Source organism: Heloderma suspectum, chromosome 8 (genome assembly GCF_057233095.1).
Source record: "Heloderma suspectum isolate Gila_16-S chromosome 8, 16-S_ref, whole genome shotgun sequence".
In the NCBI taxonomy this organism is placed as follows: domain Eukaryota; kingdom Metazoa; phylum Chordata; class Lepidosauria; order Squamata; family Helodermatidae; genus Heloderma; species Heloderma suspectum.
The window spans coordinates 42,837,387-42,857,038 of record NC_139465.1 but is presented as its reverse complement, the minus strand read 5'-3'; the positions used below and the strand labels follow the sequence as shown (position 1 = coordinate 42,857,038).

Below are 19,652 nucleotides of genomic sequence, written 5' to 3'. Positions count from 1 at the left end.
AGTGTGAAAGGCAGATATCAAGGCAAAATTGCTGGAGGACAATTCATCAAGAGATTCCAATCTATTTCCAGTGGAGGCTGGTGGCTCCAATGCCGGTGGGTGGATAAGTCCATTCTGGGTTTTAGTCAGAACCGCCCAGAACTCTAAAGGAACTTTCCAAGGTGCTGAACCCATTTTGGGGAACCCCCCCCCCCCGGCGACATCGGAGCCAGCAGCCTCCACTGTCTCGTTCCTGTGGTTTGATTAAGGACAAAAGTGTTTTTTTCGTAGTTGTTGTTTTAATCGCACTACGTATGTTAAGCGGCTCACTTAGGGTAACTACTTATGCATAACCAAAAAAAAGGGCAAAAGAGGACACCAATTTGCATAACATCTGCATACAGAAATGTATAAGTATAGGTGCAAATTTAGAAATTGTTACAATAATTTAAATAGACATACAATACATTTCTCACCATAGTGGGGAAGACTGTGACCAAACGACTTCAAGGCCTCTGCTCGCCCTCCCTCCTTAGGGTTCTTTGACCTTAACACAGAGTTGGACTGGACAGCCCATCAGAGAGGACACCTTTAAACAGAGCACTGTCCTCTGCCAGGTCTTCAAACCAGAGGACTGTCTTCTGAAAGTAGAACACCTGGCCACCCTACACCATACAATGATGTCTGTGTTATCGCCCAACAACGTTCTGTGAATGGCAACTGTTATGGTAATTATCACTGTCTGTACTTTCTGCATTTCAGTTTCCTCTGACAACACAGTTTACATCTCTCTGTCCCCAGCATGTGTATATGTGTCTATCTATCCGCCAATTTGAGATGATTTATTTATTACATTTATATCCCGCCTTTTTCCACCCTAAGGAACCCACGGCTCCTCCTCTCCATTTTATCTTCACAACGGCTCTGTGAGGTAGGTTGGGCTGAGTCTGTCTGGCTCAAAGTCACCCAGTGAGCTCCATGGCCAAGTGGGGACTAGAACCCGGATCTCCCGACTCCCAGTCCAGCGCTCTCGCCACTGCACCACTCCATGCGTCTGACGAAGTGGACAGAGCCCATGAAAACTTATGTCAGAACAAATGTGTTTACCCCCACTCTGTGGAACTCCCTCCCTAGGGAACTCCGCCATGCCCCCTCTTTAATGTGCTTCCGTCATGCATTAAAAACGCGGTTGTTCAGGCAGGCATTTGGGGCGGGTTAGGGTATTTTTAGAAAACGTTTTTATTGTAGAATTTTATTGTTTTACACTGTTTTATTATACGCTGTACATCGCCCAGAGTGGCTGGGTGACCAGCCAGATGGGCGATTAATAAATTTAATAATAATAATAATAATAATAAATAAATAATCAGATCTTTTAAGGTCCCACAAGGCTCTCAGCTGTTTTAGCTGCAACAGACTAACACGGCGACCCCGCTGAAAATCGTTACAGATCTCTTCGTTTCGGTTCAGTCTGATGGCCGGAAGCGTCAATGAAAGGTAACTCTATCGGGCGTAACTCTATCCTCTTTTTCTATCTCTACGAGGCGACCCTGGCTCTAGAGGCGGGTCCTGCTGCTGCCCTCCGCCCGCCCCCAAAATGGCGGCAGCCGCCCTCAGCCGCCTTGTTAGAGGCGGTTCTTGCCGCTCCGCGGCCCGCGTCAAAGATGGCGGCGGCCGCGGCGGGCCTGGCCCTGAGGCGCGCGGGTTGCGGGCTGCTGCGCTGCCAGGAGGGTGAGGAGCTCGGGCGGGAAAGGGCCAGCCGGCGGCGGGTGGGGGGAGCCGCCTGTCGCCCCCCGCGCTGGGAAACGGTGGCGGGGCCCCGGGGAGGGAAAGGTGAGGTGAAGGGCAAGCGGCGCCGAGGCGCTCCAGGACGCCGCCTGAGGCGAGGCGGGCGATTAGCAGCGGCCCCTCCGCGCCGGGCCGCTGAAGCAGCAAGCGCGTGTGTGCCAGTCACCGGGGAGGGCGAGGGGCCGCTGAGCCCTCCCCGGCCGTCGGACCGGTGGCTCGGCACGTGTGGAGTAGCAACCGGCTTCCTTTTATTCCGCTTGTTCCCGAAGGAGCTCGGGGTGATGCGCACAGCTCTCCCCTCCGCTTCCCCTCCTCCATTTTATCCTTGCCACCACCCTGTATGGTTCGGGCCCAGCCTATCCCAAGGAGCGCCTCCAGCAGCACCAGACAGGCCGCTTGACAAGATCAGCCTCGGAAGGCCTTCTCTCTGTCCCATCAGCCAGGACAGCTAGGCTGGTGGGGACGAGGGAGAGGGCCTTCTCTGCGGTGGCCCCCACTCTGTGGAACTCCCTCCCTAGGGAACTCCGCCATGCTCCCTCTTTAGTGAGCTTCCGTCGTGCATTAAAACCGCCGTTGTTCAGGCAGGCATTTGGGGCGGGTTAGGGTATTTTAGGAAATGTTTTTATGGTAGAATTTTATTGTTTTACACTGTTTTATTGTATGTTGTACATCGCCCAGAGTGGCTGGGTGACCAGCCAGATGGGCGATTAATAAATTTAATAATAAATAAATAATGAAAGGTGCACTGGCTCAAGGTCGCCCAGGGAGCTTCGTGCCAGTCTCTGGCTCCAGGCGTAGAATCCTAGAATAGTGGGGTTGGAAGGGGCCTGCCTATAAGGCCGTCGAGCCCACCCCCCTGCAGGAATACAAGTCAAAGCATCCCTGACAGATGTGTCGGACTACAGCTCCCATCACCCCCAGGCAATGCGGGCTGTGGTCGAAGCATCCGTAGGGGGGATGGGCTGCTCTAACCACTACACCTGTATGTGAGCAGTACTGTACATATGTATTTATTTCCCCTTATCCCTGAGGTTACTGCATTATTTCCCCCTTATCCCTGAGGTTACTGCATTATTTCCCCCTTATCCCTGAGGTTACTGCATTATTTCCCCCTTATCCCTGAGGTTACTGCAGCCAGTCGCCACACCTCTAAGAACTGGAAAGGGACAAGGTTTAGGATTTGAGCACATTACTTCCTGGGCAAGTTTAGCTCTGAGTTGCTCTTTTTAGGTGGGACCTGTGATGCAATTTCCAGCCTGAGCCTGACGTTTTAATTTGATAGCTCGGAAAGTATGGCTTCAAATGAATGTCTGTATCTATATGTAAGTGTGTTTCTCTAAGGGTGCAATCCTATTCAGATGGGCGGCTGCCCCCGAACTTGGAGGTGACCGTCTATCCAATGCAAGGCAGGAAAAGCATGGAGGGGATAGTTCCCTCCGTGCTTCTCCTGCCCTGCATTTTCGGCTAGACAGCCAATTGCAACTGTTTAGCCATGGGAGGGCTGAGCGGGGGAGTCTGCTGTACAACACATTGGATGTGTCATACAGGCATTTCTGCCCTCCCCGCTCTGGAACGCCCCTTTTCTGCCGCTCTGAGTTGCTCTTTTTAGGTGGGACCTGTGATGCAATTTCCAGCCTGAGCCTGACATTTTAATTTGATAGCTCGGAAAGTATGGCTTCAAATGAATGTCTGTATCTATATGTAAGTGTGTTTCTCTAAGGGTGCTATCCTATTCAGATGGGCAGCCGCCTCTGAACTTGGAGGTGACCGTCTATCCAATGCAGGGCAGGAAAAGCACAGAGGGGATTGTTCCCTCCGTGCTCCTGCCCTGCGTTTTCAGCTAGACAGCCAATTGCGGCTGTTTAGCCACGGGAGGGCTGAGCCGGGGAGTCTGCTGTACAACAAATGGGATGTGTCGTACAGGCATTTCTGCCCTCCCCGCTCCAGAACGCCCCTTTTCTGCCGCTCCATGCTCCTCTTGCAAGCGCGGAGCACAGGGCTGTTCCGCGTGGGCTCTGAGGTCAGTTCCCAGAAAACCAGATACCTTATGGCCGTCTAGCCGCTGTCTAGCGGCCATAGGATTGCTCCTTCCACATCTTCTGACCTTTGCACCAAATGACAGGAGTTGACTCTTCGGAAGAAGTTGCTGGACAAGCTGACAAAAATCTTAACTAACCCAACATGTACACAAGTATATTAAACACTTGCGTATTCATCATCAAATGATCAGTCGCTTGTTTAACCCAGTCATTCTACCACTTTGGAAAAAGTTCTACTTTGGTGAACAGAAATGCGTTCTTCTGCAACAGTCAAATAGAACATATATTTGAATGGACCACTGACCATGTGGATAATTGCCGGCATAATGTCTAGTTCATTCATCACTGGAAATAGTCAAGTTGTTGGCTAACATGCTGGTGGTGCTGGCTAACTTCCTTTTGGCTTTCAGAAGGACTATTATTGTTTGGAGTACAGTGATTTGCTTCTGTAAAAAGAACCCTGTAAAAAGTTTCTGCAGTATAATTCAGTGCATAAAGATTTGGCTATGGGCCTAGATCTCTGCAAATACATAAGGTGGCCATAAACAAGCCATTCTCTTTTAGCACCAGACCCTGATCTGTACATTGACTATGTAAGGAATTGTACTTCAGGAGTGCAGTTGATGTGGTTAGTAAGGATAATAAACTGGATAATAGATGCTTGATTCAGTCTGTCCCACTACATGTAAGCTTGCCCCTTGCCCATTTTGGCTAATATGATCTAGCAGGGGTGGATTGGCTGGGTGGGTCCAGGGAGTGGTAAATGCTTCACTGTGTCAGGGAGTGGTTCTTGAAAGAGGCTGTAGTGTGCTCTCTCTCCTGAAGAGGCCCTTCTTGGACCAGAGGTGTATGAGAACTATTACCCCATTGCTAATATCCTCTTTTGGGGCTAGGTGCTTGAGCTGGGCAGTTTCAGACGTTCTTGGAGGAAACTGATTATCTGGACCCATTTCAGTCTGGTTTCAGGCCGGGGTACGACACTGAAATGGCCTTGGCTGCTCTGACTGATGACCTACTCCAGATGAAAGATAGAGGGAGTGCCACCCTGTTGATCTTTCTGGATCTCTCAGTGGTTTTGACACCATTAATCATGGTGTCTTACTGGATCGGCTCTGTGGAATGGGAGTTGGCACTGTGCTACAGTGGTTCCGCTCCTACCTGCAGGGCTGATTCCAGAGATTGGTACTGGGGGATTCCTGTTCTGCCCCATGGCTATTAAGCTGTGGGGCGCCACAGGGTTCTATTCTATCTCCTGTTCTGTTCAACATCTACATGAAGCCGTTGGGTGAGGTCATTAGGAGTTTTGGGGTGGGGTGTCACCAGTACGCTGATGATACTCAGCTCTATTTCTCCTTGTTGTCGGAGACGGCTGAGGCAGTGAAGGTGCTGGACCAGTGCCTGGAGGCTATAATGGGCTGGATGAGGGCCAATAAACTGAAGCTAAACCCTGACAAGACGGAAGCTCTGTGGATTGGTGGTTCCTGAACCTGTGAATTGGGTAAGCGACCTGTCCTGGACAGGGTTGCACTCCCCCTGAAGGAGCAGGTGCGTAGCTTGGGAGTACTCCTAGATCCATCCCTGTCATTGGAGCCCCAGGTGGACTCCGTGGCCTGGAGTACTTGGCCCCAGCTTTGGCTGGTCCACCAGCTATGGCCTTTCCTGGACAGGGATAACATAGCCACAGTAGTACGTGCACTGGTAGCTTCCCAATTAGACTACTGCAATGCACTTTACATGGAGCTGTCCTTGAAGACGACTTGGAAGTTGCAGCTAGTGCAAATGCAGCAGCTAGACTGCTGACTGGAACACCATATAAAAATCATATAACAACAGTTTTAAAGGAATTGTACTGGCTGCCAATACGCTTCCGGTTGGAATTCAAGGTTTTCATCATGACATTTAAAGCCCTAAGTTGCTTGGGACCTCGATATTTGAGGGAGTGCCTCTCCCTATATATGCCTGCCTGAGGACTGAAATATGTTGGAGGGTCCTGCCTCTGCATCCCACCAGTGCGAGACACACTATGGTGGGACGTGGGAGAGGACCCTCTGTTGTGGCACCCCGGTTGTGGAATGCCCTCCCCTTGGAGGCCCGATTGGCGCAGACATTGGTCTCATTTGGGCGCCAAATAAAGACATGGCTTTTTACCAAAGCCTCTGAGGGCTAAAATGCATTTCCTAAAGTAGTACACTGTTATAACTATTTTATTGTTTTAGATTTTAATTGGTATTAACTTGCTTAATGGTTTAATATGTTTTTAGCTGTCTAAGGGAGCAATCCGATGGCTGCTAGTCAGTGGCTAGACGGCCATAGGATATGTGGTGTTCCAGGAACTGACCTCAGAGTCCATGCTCCGAGGTTGGTTCCTGGAGAACTGACCTTCCCCCCGTTCCACACTGCCTCTGAGGCAGCCCGGAACAGCTCCTTGAAAGAAGAGCGCGGAGCAGCCAAAATGGGGCATTCTAGGGTGGGTTCTGGGGCGGGGAAGGCGGAAATGTGTCGTCCGGCAGCCTTCTCCATCTTCCCACAGCTAGACAGCCGAAATCGGCTGTCTAGCCGCAAATGTGGGGCAGGAGAAGCGTGGAGGGAACGATCCCCTCCATGCTTCTCCTGCCCTGCATTGGATAGGCAGTTGCCTCCGAGTTCGGAGGTGGTCACCTATCCCCATAGGATTGCGCCCAAAATTATTTATTGTTTTATACTGCTTAAATTGATTTTATCTGTACGCCACCCTGAGATCTTAATGATATAGGGCAGGATACAAATGTTTTAAATAAACAAACTGTCTTCCTGAACTGAGTTCTGCTTCAGTCTTCAGACACCAGCTCTTCCCAGCCCAGCGTGGTATCCGTGCTGTAGCTGTACTGCAGAGAGCTTCAGATGAGCAGAAACAGCCCCCCCAGTCTCCCACCCAGCGGCATTTGGAGTCTGAGCCTGTGGGAGAGCAGCATGATCAAGAGTATCCACACTCGCGCCCCAGGTAACCTGCATAGCTCCTGCCTCCCTCTAAAGCTGTGTGCGATCTTATTTTTCCCAAGCTTAACAGCCAGTCCTGGTGTAATCCTTTGTATTGCAAGGAGGGTGTGATATTTTTGCACCACTGGGGATGCCTGTTCTAGTGAGCCCTTTTGAAGCTGGTATTGCCTTCTCCTGTCCATAATCCCAGGGTGACGTGAGCAGCATCACAGTTCCTGTTCTTCCTTTACCCACACAAAAGCCACCCGCCATACTGAAAATTGAACAGTCCTGTGAAAAACAGATGCCTGGATTTATCAGGCATGGCATCTGTGGCCTTGTAAACATGAATGGGCAAACAGTGTGTCAATTCATCAAACACAAGTGTGTGCACAGGAGTCTGAGGGCAGTTTTATGTTGGCATTAGTTGTGATGATTATGAGAAAGCAATATGAGATACTGAATTGCAGACTTCTTGGTACTTGAGATAATTCATAGAGTGTGACTTCCTATGCTTTTTCCTCCTAGTTACACGGATCAGGGTGGTGAAGAATCAGAGGGCTATGAGAGTGAGGAGCAGCTGCAGCATCGGATCCTGACAGCAGCGCTGGAGTTTGTGCCTACTCATGGCTGGACAGAGGATGCTATTGCAGAGGGAGCAAAGGTACATATTAAGAGGACTGGTGTAATCCTATAAGCATAATCCTGTAAGTGTATACTCAGAAGTAAGTCCTACTGCGTTCAATGGGATTTACTCCCAGGTAAGTGAGTATAGGTTTGTAGCCTAAGAGACCCAAGAAGCACCTTCAAAATTGTCAGTTTTAAGTGTTGTGGTGTTCCAAAGTAACATTATTATTGTTTATGGCAATTTTCTGGTGAAGAACATTAAATGCTTTGTAGAGCTAGAACTTCCAGGGTTCCCCAGTGGGGAATTGTTAAAATTAACCCATTTAAAATTTGTTGGCCCCTATGATCTTTACTAACAAACCCTATGCAAGAAATTACTAAACCTTGCCTTGTGGGCCCCTCTGTTGTAGAAGACTCTGCTAGCTTCTACTCTCTGTGTACTATAGATGATCATTTGGAGGACATGTGCTAACATAGGGGGGTTTGGATGTTGAATCCATGTAATGGGCTGGAAGATTAACTTCAGGATCCTTATAGTGTTCCAGGGCAATAAATAGTAGTTTTCACAGCGGTATGAAAACTACTGTGTAAATGAGATAGGGCTGTAATGTCAGGCTAGAGTGACACAAAAGTAGCTGAAGAGAGGAGTAATTAAGGGCGAGTCATACTAATAATATTGAGCATTTGTATGGCACTTTCCAGATCAGAATGCTTCCTGTACATTATCTTAGTACTTGTTGTATCAACCCTTCAAAGTTGCTCAGTATTCTCTCCATATTACAAATGGGGGCCTGAGAGAATGGCTTGTCTAAAGCCACCTTATGACTTTGTGGCAAGCTGAGATTTGAAACGGGGACCTCCTAATTCTCAGTGCAGTCTCCTGCTGCTTTCCAATGGCGAGTGCTCTTAAAATGGTGTTGCCTCACTACCGAATAGACTACACAATAGTGTTCCCTGCTTTCTGGCTCTTTGGTGGTAATTTACCTACTAAACCTGTCTCCCTTCCTCCTTTTAGTCATTGGGTCTCTCTGTTGCTGCAGCAGGGCTATTTCACAATGATGGCAGTGAACTGATTCTGCACTTCGTATCCCAGTGTAACTCTAAGCTCTCTGAACTTCTCGAGGAACAACGCAAATTGGTGCAGCTAGGCCGGGCAGAGTAAGTCCTGGGCATTGCAGCTGCTGTGGGAGGAGGATGCTTGCAAGATAGCCTTCCTTGCGCATTTTGGCTATTGGCGTTGAAGAATAAAGGTCAGAGTCAAATTATGATAAAGGCTTTTTTCCCTTTACTTTCCAAGGAAGAAGAAGACAGACCAGTTTTTAAAAGATGCCGTAGAAGCCAGGCTGAGGATGCTCATTCCATATATCGAAAAATGGCCCCAGGTACAAAACTAAGGTTATTCTTTAGTGTGCTTTTCCCTAGAGCTCCACCCGTGTTCATTACTTTGTATATTAGAGCTAGTATATTTATTATCATTCCTTCTGATAGTGAGCTCAGGTGGTCATGTGCCTGTCAGTTTGGAAGTGAAATGGGGCCACCCAAGAATACGGGAGGGGGTTCTGTGAGGGTGTGGAAAGGTGTCTCCCCCCCTTCTTAAAATTCTTCCCCCTCCCCGCTTCAAGAAGCTCAAACAACACTAAATGGCTCCTGTTCTAGATTGGGTGGAACCTGAACATGACCACTCCTTTTAGAGTGGGGATACACTGCAACACTGCATTGCAGGTCGCACTTTTTGTCGTAGCCATGATTCCATTCTTCCTCCAAGGAGCTCAGTTCCTCCCTCCTTTTATCCTCTCAACAGCCTTGTGAGGTAGGTTAGACAACCTGGGCTTTGTGCCTGAGTGGGATAGATTCCATTCTTATTAGACATCAGATGTGTTCATAATCTTTTTCTTCTGGGTCAAGAACCGTTGGGAAATTCAGGCTTCAGTTAGATTGCCCCGGAATAAAGAATGTGACCTAGGGATCATCGGCAGTCACTTTTAGGGCTCAGGCAACTGCTAGTGCTCTTCCTCACGGCACTGAAAAAGCATTGTCAGTGTTTTCCTCCTCATAAGGCAGAGACTGGCGGTGGGGTTGAAGTTACGTTGCCGAAGGTAGAGGCTACAAGGAGTCCAGGCTGGGAAGACGTTCATACTTTAGAAGAAGACTAGCGGTTAGAAAACAGCAGAGGAAAGCATCTGCAAGATTGCTGGTTAGGGGTACTTCTTGCCTCATTAATTTATCTTGCTTTCCCTAGGCTATTAGTGTGTTGTTGCTGCCACACAATATCCCAGCCAGCCTAAACCTCCTGACAAGCATGGTGGATGACATGTGGCACTATGCAGGAGACCAGTCCACTGATGTAAGTCTGAGCATCACACGGATGTCATTTATAGAACTTCAGGTAGCAACAGGAAAGTAAAAGTGCCGCTTTGTATGATAAATTCGGTCTGAGCTGCATTTGGGGGAAATTATACAGTTCAGACACTTGCGTTGCCTAATAAGTTTTCACAATTCAGGTTTCCAAAGAGGTGTGGATATGATTGACAATCTTTATTGCATTAGACATAGGTAATTTTGGTAATTTTGAGAACGTAGCAGATACCACTAGGGCTGTGCACTGCTTTGGCTCCAGATCCAAGTCCTGAGCTGAAGCGGGGCCAATTCAGACTGCTTTGGTCTGGATCTGGGGTGGGTCAGGATTGGTCTGAAGCAGGTTGGAGTGATCCAAAGCTCTTTGGGCTGATCCGGACAGCCTCTTCAAGGGAGTCGCCATTTTCTTTTAAAATGGCAACTCGTCTTTTCCAGAAATAAAATCTTATGCAAATAGTGGCTATAAGTCCATCATGTGTGCAACATTACAGGTGTAAATGGCCAATTTACACCTGTAATGTTGCATACATAGCCTTACAGCTGCCATTTGCACAGGATTTTATTTCTGGAGAATAGGAGTCGCTATTTTAAAAGAAAATGGCGATTTCCTTGAGAGCGATGGCTGTGAGCGCTCCCCACGGGTCCAGGTAAGGAGCAGGGGTGCATGGGTTTTGCACGGCTGGGTGGGCCCCGATTTGGATGTCCAAACCTTGCTTCAGACCCAGAGTCCGAAGTGGGTTGGACAGGGTCCAAATTGGCCCAAGGCAGGTCGGGGCCAATTCGGAAGCTCTGAAGAGGGTTGGAGGAAGGGGGTCCCTGCACAGCCCTAGATACATACACACACACACACACACACACACACACACACCAGTGATAGTGGGGGTTGTAATGTGCACATATGCTAGGAACCAAAATAGGAGATGGGAAAGGATTGGTGGGGGTCCCAGCAGGTATATAGAAAAATCCTGCTTTAATTTTAAAAACATTAAGCCCTGTTCTCTTCCCACCTCCTGGGCTCCAACCAGTGTAGACTGAGGGTAGCACGTATGTACCATCTTCATGTTTGCAGTATAGAGCAGCTTGTTGGTGTGAGCCATTCGCCTGCAGAGTCTGCAAATTTGGTTTTAATCGTCGTTGCAGTCTCTGATTTGCAGCTAGCCATAGTTAACAGTTAAGATTTGTGCACACAGCAAAGATGTTTTTCTCCCTGTCCTGTAATAGTAGAACCTGGGGTCATCCCATGAAGCTGAATGGTGGGTGACTTGGGACAAAAAAAAAAAGGAAGTACTTCTTCACATAGCACATGGTTAAACTATGGAATTTGCTACCACAAGTTATTGTGACAGCTGCCAACTGGGATAGCTTCAAATGGGGTTTAGACAAATTCATGGAGGATAACACTGTCAGTGGCTACTAGTCCTGATGGTTATATATTCCCTCCAGTATTGAAGACAGTATGCCTCTCAGTACCAGTGGCTGGGGAACACAAGCAGGAGGGCACTGTTGTACTCACGTCCCAAGTTCCGAGCTTCTCATAGGCAGCTGGTTGGCTGCTCTGTGAATAGAATGCTGGACTAGAGAGGGCTTTGGTCTGATCCAGCAGGGCTCGTCTTATGTTCTTAACATTCACCACGGTAAGCTCCAAAAAAGCAAGTGAATCCATATGCAAGAGGAAGAAGGAGGAGGGAAAAGTGGCATTCCTGATCTCCTACAAGTGGTTTGGAATTAAGCAGTATTATGCGTGCATCCAGCCTATAAGTGTTAGAAGGTTTTTGTTTGATTTGTTTTTATAGAAGAACGCTGGGCTTTCCACAGTGCCAGTTTCTGAGCCAGAGACCAGATTACAAATTTATGTGGTACATCACACACAGCCACAATTCTCTTCCCGTATTGTGTTTCTAACACTCATATATCATCTTTCTTTCCTGAAGACACCTAAAATGATATACTATAAAACTTTATAAAAACCATTAAAACAATTATGCAAACTGAAAATGGCCAAATCAAAACACCCAGCACTTTTAGAACTTCGTATGTCTAAAATTGGCAGTAAATAAGCTGGCTGTATTGCGTTAGGTTTTTTAATTACAAAATTGTTTTCTTTTTATAGAAACAAGCAGAATGGAGAGTGTTTATTTAAGTGACACACAAAGTTGATTTGGGCATTTGCCAGCTTACAACACAGTTCTGCGGCTCAGTCTCCCACCTCCAGCTGGGACGATAGAAAGTGAAAGATTCTCTTGAAAACTCTTAAGCAGCTACCTAAAAATACCCAGGGCTTAAGAGCCATCATCTTTATGGCAGGAAATACAGGCAAAGTAAATTATATCTTAATTAAAGCAATTAATGAATTACTTGACCTATTGTAGACATAACTAAGGGGTAGGAAGTGCTTAGTGGGTCTTTTTAATGAATGGCTTTAATAAACTTGTGGAGAATAAAATAGCAGTCGCTGCGGTGACAAATAAGTAGCACACAGACAAATTAAAGGAATAAACCAGAAAGCCAAATAAAAGACAGTGAGCACACCAGGAAACTAAAGTTCTTCTTGGAGTCTGCAAATTACAGATGAGCCTTTTAAAAGATTCAGCCTTAGCAATAGTGTCTAACTTATTTTTTCCCTACTGTCTTGGAAACGGGGGAAAATGCACCGGTGTCACTTGCAAAGCTTTTTTGCAGCTCTTCTGGGGCAGCACCAGATGTGGTCTTTAGGGAGCTGAAAACAGATCCCATTTCCACTTTGGATAATGTTGGTTTGAGAAGTGAAAAAATAAATATGAGGATGTCCTTTTGTTAGACTGGATTCTATATGGGAAAGTGTGTGTATACTTCCAAGTTACTTGAACCTCTGGCAGGTTGAATGAGAAAGTAATTGGTTCTCAGCTGTGTTATGCCTGACAATAGTTCTCTGTAAGCTGACATACTCCCCGACAGATGTTAGTCCAATAAGAAAGTGTCTACCTTGCTGATCTGGAGGTTCCTAGTTGCACTTGTTAAAACATGAGAGAGACGAAGAACCTAGCTCCAGAATCTGAGATGGATACATCTCCTTGTTAGAACATCTGTTGTGGTATTGTTAGCAACGGTTGATGTAGCGTGATACAGATTTTGGTGTGAGCTTTTGGGCACTGTGGCTGGCTAGTTGCACAGTAACGAGCTGGCTGCCGCCAAGAACACTTCTAAGTCTCCCTCTGCAATCTCAGGCTTGAATCCAATGTTGTGCTAGTGGACATCTGCCACCGCAACAGTATTTCTTCCCCTCCCCTCTTTCCTGCAGCCCTCTGTGCGGCCTGAAAATCTGCTCCAGAGGGTTTTGTAGCCTCCAGCACAAATTTTGAGGGTGTGTGTGTGTGTGTGTGTGAGGGCAGAGGCTGCATGACTGAGGGGGAATTTCCCCTTCCCAGTTCTGCTGACAGATGCAGTCTCATCAGCAGAATGACAGCATTGGATCCCACCCTCAGCTGACAGTGGAAGCATAGGGTAAGCAGCCTTCGGTTTAATCAGAAATCTTTATACATGTGGAGTTTCAGGATGAGATTATGTTCTGTAGCACTCCGAAAGAAACCACATTTATTCATAGACCTTCTGGATGGTGTCTCATTTTGTGTTAATTCCACTGGTTTCATATGTGATGGATAAGTACCAGAGTGACTTTTATTGGTGATGTTTTTGTTCCAGTACAAAGTACGCCCTGAACTACTTTTAAAGGGCTAGCAGTGTTACAGTGCAGTCCTGAGCATGTTTACTCAGACAGAAGTACCACTGAATTCAAAGGGTCTTGCTCCCACGTAAGTGGGCTGTAGCCTTTGCTCTCATACAGGAAAAACAGCAAAGAATCTTGTGACCACTTCAAGGCCTTTTGTCCACGCACGGGGTGCGTTTACCAACCGACCAGAAACAAAGGGCTTCTTGCTCAGCTTCTTGCTGCGGGGACAGTTTCTAGACTAGCAGTGGCCAAGTCCAGTTTGCTTTTCAGCTCAGCTGTTGTTTTTTCACCAATACAACGTAAGTGAACATACAGACTTTTCATTGGGCTTTGCCCCAATATTCTGCAAGAATGTTCTGTTCCACCAAAAACTGCTGGGACCTATCCAGGTACTAGATTTTTTTGGTATTTCTAGAGTTGGCAATCCCAGTCAACGGATTGATTGACTTCAGTGCCTTCATAGATCACTGCATGTCTCCATGACAAACAGGGTGGAATTATACTGGGTAATATACTTTTACAGGTTGCAGAATTCAGCACTTCTTGGTGTAGAACTTGCTTAACTTTGCACAGAAATCTAGTGTGTGCTTTTTAAAAATAGTGCAGAGTATATAAATTACTAATTATACGTGGTGGGCTTACTGGTGATGGGTGGGAGAGTTTCCTATCTAGCTTGCGAAATCTTAATTTCTTACTGGTAATCCTGCAACTTTGTCACTTGATTTCTGCCCTTACAGATAAACTGGTACACTCGTCGAGCAGTGCTGGCTGGCATTTACAACACTACAGAGCTGGTGATGATTCAAGACTCCTCTCCTGATTTTGAGGAGACCTGGTCCTTCCTACAAAACAGAATAGCTGATGCTATGAACATGGGCCACACAGCTAAACAGGTGGATACCTTAACACTGGATTTATAAACAACCCACCCTTCCATCACTCACATGAACTATGGCATTGAACAAGTTCCATCAGTGTTTCTCTTAAAAATCCCAGATGAAACTTCACCTATTTAAGCCAGGGCTACAGAACCTCAGGCCTGGGTGCCAAGTACACCCTCCAGGGCTCCCAATCTGGCCCTCTGTGGTTCTCCAGAATGCCAGGCCCTGATCGTTTGGTGGTTTCCCAGCTTTTGTGCAGTTTTTTCCCCATTCTAAAAGGTTGCAATGCCTCTTCTCAGGCTTAGTTACTGGCGGTATGAGCTTTAAGCTAAAAGATCCGGATACTTTTGGTCTACCCCTTTTGCTTTTTCCCCACCTACTTTCGCCTTCGGCACTGGCCACTGTTGGAATGCGGCCCCGAGAGCTTCTCCAAAATGGAATTCAGCCCTCTGGCTGAAAAAGGTTCTGCTTTGCAACTTCATTGTTAATTGTGGCTGTTTTACTCTTGGGCATTATTCTTATTCAGTGCACTGAAATGTTTCTAGCATCTGATGTTCCAAGTGCTTAAATAAGATTCTGCGCCTCATCAGGTTTCTAGCACTGTACACTTCTCAAGCAGCATTCTGAGAATCCGCATATTACTTGTGCCTAAAAGCCCCAATGAGAGCCACCATGTTTTCAAGTCCTCCAGTATAAAGACAGCTTATGAAAATCCATGTGCATCATGGAGGAGCCATAATGAAGTTCTTGGCTGCTTGTTGCATAGCTCTAGATGGAGACAAGTAGAGATGTTGGAGAAATCCACAACAGAATCAAATGAGTTTGGATTTCTATTAATCCGACCCATGGATTCTGCAGTGGACTGGGTCTCTGAATTTAATCAGGCAGTTTTGCTTAGAAAATCTTCCTGGAGATTTCTAGGCAAGACCTTCTTTAGCATTGGAGACTGCTGTGGTAATGTATTGTGTTGGTCCTGATTGTGCCTGGATATATGCGTCGGTCCTCAGTTTCCACTAATACCTGACATCTGCATGTCACTGTAGTTTCACTTCAGGTTTCCACAAATACCACCAGCCATGTAACATGCGCTTGCTGAATGCTTTGTCCATGTAAAATAATTCCCATTTGGTTTGTCCACAAGACTAAAACCAGTACACAGTGGACGTTTCCAGTTGATGTGCTTATGTTTCTAGGTGCAGGCAACAGGAGAAGCACTTGTCCAGGGACTTATGGGTGCTGCTGTTACTGTAAGTATTGACAGAGGCAGGATTTTTTGGGGGCCGTTGCTCACAAAACAGCTTTCTCCCGAGGAATATTTACACAATTATAGGAGCGGAGAAACACATAGCGAAATTTTACGTTGGAATTGGGTTATTCTTATGGAATGTTTAAATGAAGGGTCTGTGGGATTTTCCAGAATAATCTATATGGATGATCCAGTTCTAAAATAATGTTCTTCATTATATAAGAATCCTTCCAACAGCGGACACAAATATTATTTTGCCAGATCTTGTTTTTCCTGTCCCAAGCATTAGTATCTATTACTTTTGCTGCTCTATTAATTCCTCCCCAGTTAATTGAAGGGAGAAATGTTGATTTGATTTAGTGGGGTTGGGCTCCTTCATGGCAATCACTAGAAGTGGCGGGGGGGACGACCTTAGGCCCTTGCACCAAATCTGGCCCTCAGGGGATCCCAGTCTGGCCCTTCAGAGTTTCTCAGCTATTCACGCCCCCTTTCCCAGGTATTCACGCCCCAATCATTTAATAGTTTTCCAGCTTTTGCACAGGTTTTTCCCCCCATTCTGAGTGGCTGAAATGCAAGCCCTGAGGCTTAATCACTGGCAGCAAGGGCTTTAAGCAAAAATGCAATGATACTCTTGGTGCTGTGACCCTACCCCTTTGGCCCTGCCCACCACTGGAATGCAGCCCCCGAGAGCGTCTCCGAAATGGAATTCGGCTGAAAGAACTTCCCCACCCACGTACAAGAAGGGTGTTTTAATTCCAAGATAAGGTTTTGCTACATTGCTTATCCAGTGAGCACAAGTCTAAGAGTACTCTGTGTAGTGTCTTGCTGTCCGTGGCCCTTCCTCCAGAGCAGCCATGGTTTTTGAATGTCATGCTTTCAGGGTAACTGTTCCAGCCAAGGAACCTCTGTACGTTGTTCTGGATTCTAGTGCATATTTTTGGGCATATGATCTGGGGGTACTGATCAGGCCTGCTGGGCCTCACTTTCATCCCAAGTGAACTGAGATGAGAATGGCACACGTTTTAGAGAAATATCAGTTGGTGAGCAAGCTTTCTTTCAGGGGAGGTGGCTCACCTTACTGATCTTCTCATTGAAGAACTCCTGATAAGCATTCAAGTAATCCCAAGTTTCCCTGGAACATCATTTGAAAAGCACTATTTTAGAGTTGCCCATCCCAGTTGTAATATATGCCCATACTGCATGTTTAGAGCATGTAATTTTTCATTGTCCATTTTCTGAAATGCCACATTGTTTGTGCACCTGACAGATAAAGAACCTCACAGGACTGAACCAGCGTCGATGAAATGGAGGAGCTGGGAAGAGTGAGCATCTTAAGACCTGTAAAGAAATGGGACATGGTGCTGAGAAATCCCATCCAAAGAACTCTAAACTGTCATAATTTCTCTAGTACCATTAACACAAAACACACATGTGCATGCATGCGCGCGCATACACAGCAGCAGCAGCCTAATGTATGAAGCCATTATTTTCTGGACCACATAAATGTGAAAACTGGGTTTTCTGGTTCAACCAGCTCAATGAAAAGTAACAAATAGGGCCCATTTATAGAAAATTGTGTGGATGAAGGTTGATAATCTTTTCGGACCTAGTGGATCCTCCCCCTCCCCACTTTTTGGCTAAAAGAGGATTGTGTGTTATTGGTGGGAATGGCAATATTGTATGATATGAATCCAGTACATTGAATGGCAGGCTCCTGTTCACGTATCATCATGGTCTCTTCTCTTCTAGGTCATTAAAGTTGATGACAATTGTCAGCTCAAAGCCCAATTCTTTAATGGCTACTCACTGATGGTATATTCTCAGTTCTCTTTTGGATATAAAATTTCATTAGTTCCTGGACAGTGGTGTTTCTGTAAACCAATTAAAAACAAGTGGTTTTCAGTGTGACAATTTACCGCTCTTTCATTCTGAGAATGCTTTCAGTCTTTTGCTATAGCTTGGTACAGCTAGTATGAGAGATTGCAGGGGATTGGAGGTGTGCAGTAATGGTACAAGAAATACAAGGATTGCCACATATAGCCGTTTTAGGTAGTGCTGGTTTATACATCCTTTCCTGGCTTGCATGTGCGAATGAGCTACCATACAATTTATATCACATCACTTCAAACTATTCAGTGTAGGTAAGTCAGATTCAGCAACCATTCAATCAAGTGCTTTTTTACATTGTTTGAATTAGACTCAAGCCTTAGTGATGTTAGTCTGTTTTTTTCTTTAATCCCCAAGTTTCTGGAATTCTTGGATCCTGGCTTTCATTAAAACCTTTTCCTAGCTGTTATAGTTATGGCCAAGTTTTCTATAAATGAGGGATACCTTTGAAGATACGAACTCTAAAAGCAAATGAGAAACATGTAAAAAAATGATTTTAAAATCCTGCATTTTAATGCTCCCTTCTGCAGAGCCTCCCTCATGAAATGCCTCAAAAGTATTCGTAGGGCTCTGTTCTTAAGGCTATATATCTATGTAAAGTCACTTCTAAGTAAGTGTCATGAACAGTGTGACTTCCTGAGAAAATGTATTGTGACAAAATGTGGTTATCCCACCTATGTTTCCTTTTTAAATCTTAGAAGCTTGAGTCTAACTCCCTGGCAGAGTGTTTAATAAAGTTCCCAAATAGACCTCAGGGAATGCTGCACTAACTATAAAAGCTTTAACTACTGCCACTGAAATAAGCCCTCGGTACTTTACAGAAACTTGGTAGCTTGGTTCCATAGGCATGGGATTGAAACCAGCACAAGAGACAAGCTTTTAAGGTGAAGAAAATTACAATATTTAAAGGAATTAGTTACATAAGGGAATAAAGTATCACTTCTCAAAGACGATGAGATTGCTTGTGTACTTAGGTTATATATGATTGGTTACAATTTGTACTGTGCAAGAGAGTGGTCCCCAGCCCAGTAAATTCTCAATAGCTTTTCCCCAGACCAGATTTCCTTAACCTTCATCCCAAGCCAGTCACTCGCAACTGGGAATAGATGCTGTACACTAGTCCTCCTCTGCCTCAGGCTCTTCCTGCTGCTTCTGGCCTCTAGGATGATTCAGATGTTTCCAGGATGGCTTGATGATGTTCCCTCTGGTGAGACCTTCGCTAGAAACCTTCTGGTGCTGGGCTCTGCTATCTGCTTGAAACTTCATCACAACCCCACAACACAGTTTCCTGATCTTCTCAAACTGGAGGCTTTAGGGTCAGCATTTTCCTCCTTCACCCATCCCACTACAGTATAAACCTAGGTCCCATGGCTTCCACCACCACTAGGGAAAGTGGAATTCCAACTATATCCTGGGACCATCATCCTCTTAGTGCTGTGCATCTTGAAGAGCAATCCCAAACCCAGTTGAGATCCAGAGAGATGTGCTGGCTGTAAACTGATGTTTATCCTGTTTCCCTTGTGTATCTTGACTTCTGGCAGCTAGACGAAGGCTGTTGACATTGGTAGCCCTGCCTTTTATGTGCTTGGCTGCACACCTCATGGAGAACATGTAGCACAGCAGTGTTGAATCTCTTTCAGCCCGAGGGCTGAATTCAATTTTGGAGAAACTCTTGGGGGCTGCGTTCCAGTGGTGGGTGAGGCTGAAGGCAAAAGGGGCTGGGCCAAAATAGCCTATTGTAGCTCAAGGCTCTTACTGCAAGTCACTAAGCTTTAGGAGAGGCCTTTCAAATGGATTGTGCAAAAGCCGAGGAACTATCCAACAATAGGTGATCCAGGGAAAGGGTATCTGGGGAAACCAGAGGGTCAGATGTGACCCCCCCCCAGTGGGCTGGATTTTTGCCGCCTGGTCTGTTTCTGCAGAAAAAAAGAGAAAAAGACTGATTGGATGTTGTACTTTCTCTGACCACAACGTCCAGTCAGTCTTTTTTCTCTCCTATTCCTCCCCCACCACCCAGGTTTTTGTCACATCTTGCTTGATGAAGAGAGATGGAAGGCTCAAAAGCTTGCTCATTTTTGGTGATCTTTGAGTTGTCCTAATAAAGGTATCACACTATAATCAAACCCCCAATAATCATGGTGTACACACAGCTCTGTCCTGGAGTAGTGGGGGTTGTCTGTGGCAGCATG

General features: G+C 46.1%; 1 protein-coding gene across 3 annotated transcripts; it reads left to right on the top strand.

The window, feature by feature from the left end:
• The first annotated feature begins 460 nt into the window (after positions 1-460).
• On the top strand, positions 461-18,415 carry COQ9 (coenzyme Q9). 3 transcript variants are annotated; one of them, XM_084812171.1, is made up of 11 exons: positions 461-707; positions 862-910; positions 1,430-1,476; positions 6,618-6,786; positions 7,290-7,425; positions 8,404-8,546; positions 8,686-8,770; positions 9,628-9,732; positions 14,187-14,342; positions 15,524-15,577; positions 16,844-18,415. In XM_084812171.1, the coding sequence occupies exons 3-11, from the start codon at positions 1,470-1,472 to the stop codon at positions 16,877-16,879; spliced, it is 891 nt and encodes a 296-aa protein (XP_084668297.1). In that variant the 5' UTR covers positions 461-707; positions 862-910; positions 1,430-1,469; the 3' UTR covers positions 16,880-18,415. The 3 variants fall into 3 exon arrangements, with proteins under 3 accessions (XP_084668297.1, XP_084668296.1, XP_084668295.1); XM_084812170.1 differs by lacking the exons at positions 461-707; positions 862-910; positions 1,430-1,476 and adding an exon at positions 1,635-1,710; XM_084812169.1 differs by lacking the exons at positions 461-707; positions 862-910; positions 1,430-1,476 and adding an exon at positions 1,635-1,812.
• The last annotated feature ends 1,237 nt before the right edge of the window (positions 18,416-19,652 follow it).